We start from the raw sequence: 9,266 nt of genomic DNA, 5'->3' as shown, positions 1-9,266 counted from the left end.
CGGAGAGACAAGAGAGAAATCCTGCACTAACTTCCGCCTTCGTCAGAGGCTTCCTCCCCACCTACACCCAGCTTCGTTTGAAAAACTCAAGTTAAAACAACAATAATGTAGAATAATTGATCGTTTCAAGTCTTTTTTTATATTGCAGGCATCATCTTTGAGTGAAGGATGTCTATCATACATCCATCATAAAAGAAGTTGAAACCACTAACACATCACCTTTTCACTTGCACTAAAATGAATGTCCACCAACTTTTACATTACATTACATTAAAGTCATTTAGCAGACGCTTTTATCCAAAGCGACTTACAATCAGTAGTATATTACATATCATTCACCCATTCACACACTGATGACAGGCTACCATGCAAGGTGCCACCATCAGACTCTAACTAACATTCATGCAACATCCAGTCCACACCGATGGCAAGCCTTCGGGAGCAACTTGGGGTTAAGTGTCTTGCCCAAGGACACATCGACTACCGAAGCCGGGTATCGAACCACCAACCCTCTGATTGGAGAACTACCTTACTCTCCACTACGCCACAGCCGCCCACAACTTGGATGTTTAGCAGTAAATGTCACTCAAATCTCACCCTGCTGGCCACACAGTAACAAACACACACACAAACACACACACTTAGACCTGTTTTGTGGTGTTAGACATGACTCAACAGCCTGGGAAAATAACTACTTCTATAAAAACTGCAACATAAATTATTTTTTTAGGTTTTACCGGCTATCCACGTGTAAGAAAAAGAAAATTTAAATTTAAAAGGATGTCATCCAATTATGTTAACTGACTGAAGACCTAGGCCATGTATTCACATGAGTTAGTTTCTGTATGATTACAGAAAATGCTGATTACTTCATGTCCCAGGTCAGTTTGACCGAGCAAAAACAAGTAGGAGTCAAAAGTGAATACCACTCAAGGGCTAAAACACTGATGTCTAAAGAAAGGGCACATTGTTCGATAGGACTCTTTGCTAAATTGTTTATCTTTCAGGATACTGGTCCTAATCAGTACCTACTACTCACATTTCCAAAGCAGTGAATATCACCTAATACAGGAGAGTATTGTGGACGAAAGTAAAAAAAAACGAAACACAGATTGTAAGGTCAGCCTGCACAGAAAGAGTAATAACAAAACGGTGGTCACTTAGAAGAAACATGTGCAGGCAATTGAGAATCCTGCTTGTTCCTGCTTTAACTTTATTTATTTATTCAATACTACTGTCTTTATTCATAGAGTCTAGATTTCTTCTATTGAAAAGTTCTTCTTTTGAATAATATGTAAACTTCATGAGTAATGAGTAAACATATTGATAGAGTCAGTATTTACTGTGGGTAGTATTTTTGTTTGTGCAGGACTGAAGTCTGGACTGATGATAGCCTTATCCTGTGGTCAGGTGAAAAATGTATTCACTTCGCCTGTTGACTCCACATGTACCTGCCTGGAATGCTCTCTCTTCCTCTCCCTCCCCCCCACACACACACACACACACACACACACACACACACACACACACACACACACACACACACACACACACACACACACACACACACACACACACACACACACACACACACACACACATATAAAAGACTTTGGTCCTTGGTCCTGCTCCCGGTTCAGTGTTGAGTGAGAAAGTGATGCGTCAGGACTTCCATTCATCCGTATGAGAAGCTGTTTTTCCAGTGCAAAGCACATGGAACAGTTGGATCAACTTTCTTAAAAGTTTTTTTACTAGTTGTGGGCACACTTCCACCAAAATGTCAGGGGACTCTCTGGTCGCTGGCTCCTTTGTTGTAGCAGACTATGCTGTGTTTGCTCTCATGCTCCTGGTTTCCGCTGCCGTCGGGGTCTACTTCGCCTGGTTGGACAGGGGACAGGGAAGCTCGGGGGACTTCCTAATGGGGGGCCGGAGACTGACGGCCCTGCCTGTCTCCCTGTCCCTTACTGCCAGCTTCATGTCAGCCATCACTGTGCTGTCCAACCCAGCCGAGGTAAAGCTAGAGACAAATTCAAAAACCAACTCTCCTGAGAAGATATTTTATGTCTGGTTTAGTCTGATAGATGTTTAGTTTAATGCAAAAAAAGTTTTTAAAGTGTCTAGAGATGCATCTCTTGTTTCCAGTGCAGTTTCTCTGATGTTTCTAGTGAATAAAAAACATAATGCAGAAACAGTGACACATGAATAGGACATAAACTTTTAGTTTTCTTAAATAATCATAGAAAACATACATATTCCTGCATGTTATCCCTAGGTATACCGCTACGGAGCCAATATTGGATTTTATGGTCTCTCCTACTTGATGACAATGGTGGTCACATCTGAGATCTTTCTCCCAGTCTTTTACAGGCTGGCCATCACCAGCACGTATGAGGTGAGTGTACTTTGGTTTTAAGATGAATGGTTGGGTGGCTTTTCTGTTCTGTTCTCTTAACAAAGTCATGAATTATGTAAAATGTTTGGTTTACCTGTAAAATACTATAGAGACTGACCCAAATGTTGTCTTACCCTAAAGAGCACGATGATGGGCTCGAGTTCTAGTTCCCTAATCGCTTTAGAAGTGGGTTGTGAAGGGTGTGTAGGCTACTGTTTAGTTCAAATTATATTTGGGTTCTAAGTTAGGAAGTGGGTTAAGGTAAAGAACAATACACAATTCTCCAAGTAAGCAAGCTGTATTGTGGAGTGATTTCGGTGCACAGGACAGTAACGTAGGTTTTAGTTCTAAGTTTTGGTCCATTTTCTGATTTCTTCAACACATTATTGGAATTTTCTTGGCAACAACTTAAGGTGAATTTACAAGGGGCCCAGGTGTAGACATGAACACAGGTGGATAGAGATGCCACATTAATTATTAATTGTGTGTAAAGCACTGCCAGTGGTCAATTTGTGATAATAATGTCTTATAACTTCTCATGTTAAAAATGATCAATTTGTCTTTCCCAACACTGACCTAATATAAAGTCTGTTCTTTCCTGTCTGTGTCACGTTTCTGCCAAGTATCTGGAGCTGCGTTTCAACAGAGCAACCCGTCTGCTGGGAACCGTGCTCTTCATTGTTCAGACGGTGAGTAAGAAAACCAGTTGACACATTACAAACAGGGCTTTGACCACTGAGGGGACCTGAGGGTCATTGGTGTCTGTATCATTTCTCTCACAGATCCTCTACACTGGAATAGTCATTTATGCCCCAGCTCTTGCTTTAAACCAAGGTATGTTAGGTTTCATTCCACGGTCAGCTTGGTGAAACATTCCTGCACGAGAGCCCTTAAAGCTGCTTGGTTTTGCTCTGTTGAGTTTGTCTGAAACCCTCCGTCTCTCTGCAGTAACTGGGATGGATCTGTGGGGGGCAGTTATTTCCACAGGCGTGGTCTGTACCTTTTACTGCACAATGGTATGTGACTAAATCTGCTCAACTGAGTGCTGATATCACTGAGTGATTCTTTTTTTATTCTTTAAATTCCTGGATTTATTTATGTGTTTGACACCTGTTTGTGGTCTGCATTGTTACAGGGTGGTCTGAGGGCGGTGGTGTGGACGGATGTGTTTCAGGTAGGCCTCTGGTTGAGAAAAAAACACATAACAAGTGGTTGGTTTGCTACCACTGGTACTGATACGTCATTATTGGGCATGTGTCATACCTTTGCCAGCAGCTGTAGGCCACCACAGCAAGAAACACCAACACTGTGGCCCATGTTTTGGATAAATGTATTATATGTTATATGTTAACCATGTACAATATTTTAAGTGCAACAAACTGGTGAAATTAGGATTGGGACTATTGGGACACAAAACAGTAAAAAAGTAACCTAAATTATAAAAATGTCCCCCTCCAGCTGGGTGTCATGCTTGCAGGCTTCCTGTCTGTCATCATCAGGTCCGTGGTCGTACAAGGTGGAGTCCTCCAGGTCATTTCAGATTCACAACAAGGAGGGAGACTCAACTTTGGGGAGTGAGTGTGTCAGAATATTAAGTTAAATGGCTCTTTTTAATGGTGGGTCGAGATTAAACATTTAATAGAGGTACAGTAACATCGTTCCAGCTATTAGAAACAATCTGCTGCATTCATTGTGCTGAAACATTCAAAGCCTTTGTCCTGTCTGTCTGTCTGTCTCTCCCCACGATGCTGAAGGGTTTAGTCCAAACTGACTTCTGTTTCTGTTTCACCAGCTTTGACACAAACCCTCTGAGGCGACACACATTTTGGACTATAACAGTTGGAGGGACATTCGTCTGGGTCAGTATCTACGGGATCAACCAGGCCCAGGTTCAGAGATACATCTCCTGCAAGAGCATCACTCATGCCAGACTGTGAGTCCTGATTTACCGGGAGAGACATTTACCAAGACACATGATGGGGTACAAATCTTGGCAATATTGGCTTATTTGATTGTCTGTTGTCATACAGGGAATTGTGTAAAAGAGTTTTTATGTGTTTTTGTCCGTGTGCTCTGCTTCTCTATGTGTGATTCTTCTTTTCTCCAGATCTCTGTACATCAACCTGGTAGGCCTGTTGTCCATCTTGCTGTGCTCAGTGTTTGCAGGAATGTGCCTCTTCTCAGTCTATAAGAGGTGTGACCCATGGACCGCCGGACTGGTTTCTGCTCCTGACCAGGTACGACTGGGAGTGACAAACATAAAAATTGTTGCATTTTTTTGTGTGTGTGCTTGAGATCCATTTCCTGTTCCTTGCTCTTTTTTAACACCTAAACCAGGTTTATATATGTATCTAACGATTGTATGTCAGAATGCATTTATGCATTGTGAGACTCCATATGTCACCCTCCCTCTGTAGTTGATGCCATATTTGGTGATGGACATCTTAGGAGACTATCCTGGCCTCCCTGGACTGTTTGTTGCAGCTGCATATAGTGGATCTCTCAGGTGAATACAGTACTTAACTTAAAATTGAGAATTTGTCTGTTTCAAACTACAATATGTAATGTTTTCGGAGCATATCAGCTCCTGGTCAGCACTACAAAGTGGCATTGACTTGAACATATATATATATTTTTTTGCATAGACATATGCACGTACCTATGAACGTATGATGGTTCTGCTTTGACTACATTGTTTGTGATTTGGGTGTTATATCAACCCCAGCACAGTGTCTTCCAGCATCAATGCACTAGCTGCCGTGACAGTAGAGGACCTGATCAAACCGTACACTAACATGTCTGAGAGACACCTCTCCTGGATCTCAAAAGGACTGAGTGAGTGGATGGTCCTCATGTGTATTTGAGCTGAACGAGTTGTCTGTTAGGCGGTAATTGAGGTCTGAAATCTGAAATCCTTCTCTAATGTTGTCCGTGTTGCAGGTCTCGTATATGGGGTTGGGTGCATTGGAATGGCCGGACTGGCTTCACTCATGGGAGGGATCTTGCAGGTAGAGTAGATCTGTTTTGTATGCTTCAGCAGGAAACACCTCCTGGGGTTAATGATTGATTATAGGAGTGAACTGACTCTGTGCTTCTTTATACAGGCGGTCATCAGTATATTTGGGATCATTGGAGGTCCTTTACTTGGCGTGTTTACATTGGGTATCCTCTGTCCATTTGCCAACTCGAAAGTAAGCCTGTTCTTATCTAACTGTATTTTTTTGTTGACTTTGTGATTCTAGTAACCCATGCTTATATTTTAAAAAAGGGGCATTATGATGGCTATGTATGTGCTTGTTAAATTTGAAAATCAATAAAAAATAATATATAAACTTTTTTTTTGCAGGATTGCAGAATGTTTTGCATTAAATTTACTAAGTACCTTTTTTTGTCAGCTATTCAATACGCTGTATGGATTTCGACCTATTTTTTTCTTCTTCTTTTTACTATAAAAGAGTTTCACTCCTGGGATATTAATATACCCGAATTAGGGTAATTAATTATCAAAAAATCTATAAAATGGTATATTGTTTTTCTCTAGAATACATTACAAATTATACATCAAAGTACTTTCTCACTTCCCACCCCTTTGAAAACTTCTGTATACCATTTTAACCTGCTTCCCCTCAAAGGACGCTTTAACCATTTTCAGTGATTCCATTTTCCTCTAGGGGGCTGTGTCAGGTCTTGTGTTAGGGTTGTTGGTGTCTCTGTGGGTGGGCATCGGGGCCCAGGTATACCCTCCCCCTCCTGAGATGACCCGACCTCTGTCTCTGACCACTGAGGGCTGTAACTTCAACGCCACGGACAGCTTCAACTGGACCTCCACTGCTCTGCCAACACAGCCAGCCTCCATCACCACGGCCCCAGTACACCACTTAGATGGCAAGTGAGTGTGTAACTGGCTGGGATGGATTATTAGTTGGATATAAGTTGCCATTTTAGAGTCTTCATTGAGTTAAGGGTATGGCCTGCCTATAAGGATACAAAGTGGCAGCAAAAGAACATTGCGATATCAACTCAGTAAGATGTTGTACGTTAGTATTGAGTATAAGGAAAATACAAACCGAAATTCAGATTTTCTGATCATGTACTTTTTTCTCAAACAATCTCCAGGCCTCTGCTGGCAGATAGCTGGTACTCTCTGTCCTACCTTTACTTCAGTCCTATTGGAACCATCATAACAGTCAGTGTGGGACTGTTAGTCAGCCTGTTAACAGGTACACAAAATACATTTTAATGCATGATTTACATTTTTATGAATAAAGTACTGTGTCTGATGTGCTTTTATGTGTTCTCAATGTACATTTCAGGAGGCTGGAAGCTGAAAGTGGAATCGAGCCTTACATTAATGAAAGAAGACACAACTCTCTATCACCTATTTAAGTTTTTTAAAGACAGAGTAAGTGCCTTGGCAGCGAAGCAATATCAAATGCTATCGACTCATAACATAACTAACTGCTGACTTTCTGCTTTGTGCTGTTCCCTTTTTCCAGGTCACGAGACGAACAGGAGAGCTTGACCTGACAAGGGACAGAGAGGAGAAAACCGGCAGCACGAATCCTGCTTTCAGTGACGTTGAGCTGGACTTAACCAAAGGCAGCATTACCAAATGAAATGTTTGTCACAGAATTATTGGTCTTATAAAAGAAATGTCAATGAAGGAGCTGAAATACAAAAAAAAAAAAGTTTGTAAAGTTTCCTCCCACAGTCCAAAGACATGCAGGTCAGGTTCATCTAAATTGTTTGTATCTATAAATGTGTGTGAGTCTGTCTGAATCTATGTGTGCTAGTCCTGTGATTAGCTGACAGCCTGTCCAACTGCACATGTCAAATATAAACAATCACAACCTGTGTTTATTTATGCTGAAATATGAAAATATATTTGACTGTATTAAAACCACACTTTTAAAAATTAGAACTACAATAACTCCCCTGATAAAATCATCATACTGGCATTGAAAAAATGAAATCTGTTGAAAAAAAAAAAAATCTAAAGATACTATGTGCAGAAAATGGTTCTATTGCCTGTCAGTTTTTTCTTATTTATTTCTTGACTCATGACTTTACATACTGTTACGTTCTAGATAATTAGTACCTGCTGTGTGTGTGTGTGTGTGTGTGTGTGTGTGTGTGTGTGTGTGTGTGTGTGTTGCTAGGAAACAAGGACACACACACACTCAAAAGAGTAGAGAATGATGTGGAAGGACTCATTTCTTTCAAGTTTTGGTTTGACTGCCAGCATTGGGTTCTACTACACTTGGGTGGGCAGGGGCCAGGAAAGCTCTGGGGACCTCCTAACAGGGGGCCACAGTGTTAACAGCTTTACCTGTCTCCCTGTCACTGACCGCCAACTACCTGTCAGCCACTGTAATGCTGGCCAACCCAACCGAGGTAAAGTTACAGCAAATAGGCTTCATGCAAGAGCCCAAATGCCAAAAAACATCTCAACCTGACAGGTCATTTTGTTCCTGATCCAGTCTGCGGAATAACGAGCCTCTTTAAACAAGAATCTTTAGCAATGGGGAGAGATGTTCTTTTACCGGCGCTGAAAGCCTGGCTGTTCGGCTGCGTCTGAATGGAAGCTGAATGATTTCTGTCTTGAAGTAGTGTTACACATTTTTCGCAAAACTTGTTTAGTATCCTCTCAGTAGATGTAGGTACGGTTTTGCATTGTTTGGTCTCTTCTACCCAATTATCTAAGGTCTTTCTCCCAGTTGTCTATAGGCTGGCCATCACCAGCACTTATGAGGTGTGAGTGGTTTTGTTCTCAGATTTGTGTGTCATTAAAGTGTGGTGTGTGGTTCTAGGATGTTTTCCAGTATGATGAATCTGAAGCATTCACAAAGTCATAGTCTAAAAACCTCAACAAACCTGTATGCTTTCTTAAATTTGGTTTCCCTAGCTAAACTTAGAGGTAGATTATAACCAATATTTACATTTTTTATTGTGGTTAAGTGTGATTTGGCTGAATTGATTTTAACTCAGTTTAATACTCTGTTTTTCAATTTATGTAATGCACTGTTGTTTTTTGGCAGCAAATTCAGGTGACCTATAGGTGTCCCAGCAGCAGATGTTATCAGACAACTCAGAGACATAATCAATGGTGGATGAAGGACAATAAATATACAGTATACAGTGTCTAAACTGTTTAACTTTCCATTAAAAAGTAGAGGATAGAGCAATGATTGGTGAACAAAAGTACTGCTAATGTTGTAGCCAAATCCAAATCACATTGGGTCTGTTGATGGGTATTGGCCCAGGTTTACCTCCCGCCTGAGCCAACCTTCCTGACTGATCGCTAAGGGGTCTAACTTAACCACTATAGGAACCCTCAACAGAACAGCAGCCCCAGGAGAGAAAAGTGATGGCAAGTAAGTGTTCGACTGTCTGTGATGAATGATTGACTAAATGTTTAACTGGAAGGATACAAATTAAGATGCAAAAAAGCTGATTATTGTGACAACACGTCAGCATTGTGACCATTTCTATCCAGGGGTTAAATATTACTCTTCAAATGTATTTCATAAACAGGTACTTCATCTCAACTGTAAAAAAATACTACAGGCCAAGTCAATAATTTAGTTATATTTTTAACAGATATGTCCTGATTGCTGTTCCTTTTTAGAGATTCGCCATTAGTAGGACTGATCAATTTATACAATAGTTATAATGACAATATGGGAAACTATTGAGTTAATAATGCTAAGTTAATAAATTTAATTTTATTGATTTTTTTCTAATATGTCAGGGTTTATAACCGGAGATTTCTAACATTTTCATATCAATGTCTTACATATAAAAACAAATGAAAAAATGAAATGTATCTATTTAAATCTATTTTTGAGACCTCCCTCTACACCTTTGAAAACAG

The 9,266-nt window shown here is 40.6% G+C and overlaps 1 protein-coding gene across 1 annotated transcript; it reads left to right on the top strand.

Moving 5' to 3' along the window:
• Positions 1–1,662: 1,662 nt before the first annotated feature.
• Positions 1,663–7,343, top strand: slc5a8 (solute carrier family 5 member 8). Its single transcript, XM_054624229.1, has 17 exons — positions 1,663–2,011; positions 2,273–2,392; positions 3,016–3,081; positions 3,175–3,226; positions 3,341–3,408; positions 3,528–3,566; positions 3,851–3,966; positions 4,185–4,325; positions 4,500–4,629; positions 4,810–4,898; positions 5,118–5,227; positions 5,333–5,400; positions 5,497–5,583; positions 6,064–6,281; positions 6,509–6,612; positions 6,706–6,794; positions 6,889–7,343. Exons 1-17 carry the CDS (start codon positions 1,778–1,780, stop codon positions 7,006–7,008), a joined length of 1,851 nt encoding a protein of 616 aa, XP_054480204.1. The 5' UTR covers positions 1,663–1,777; the 3' UTR covers positions 7,009–7,343.
• Positions 7,344–9,266: the final 1,923 nt, after the last annotated feature.

Source organism: Anoplopoma fimbria, chromosome 23 (genome assembly GCF_027596085.1).
Source record: "Anoplopoma fimbria isolate UVic2021 breed Golden Eagle Sablefish chromosome 23, Afim_UVic_2022, whole genome shotgun sequence".
Taxonomy (NCBI): domain Eukaryota; kingdom Metazoa; phylum Chordata; class Actinopteri; order Perciformes; family Anoplopomatidae; genus Anoplopoma; species Anoplopoma fimbria.
Note: the sequence above shows the minus strand (reverse complement) of the source record. Positions and strands in the feature narration are given on the sequence as shown.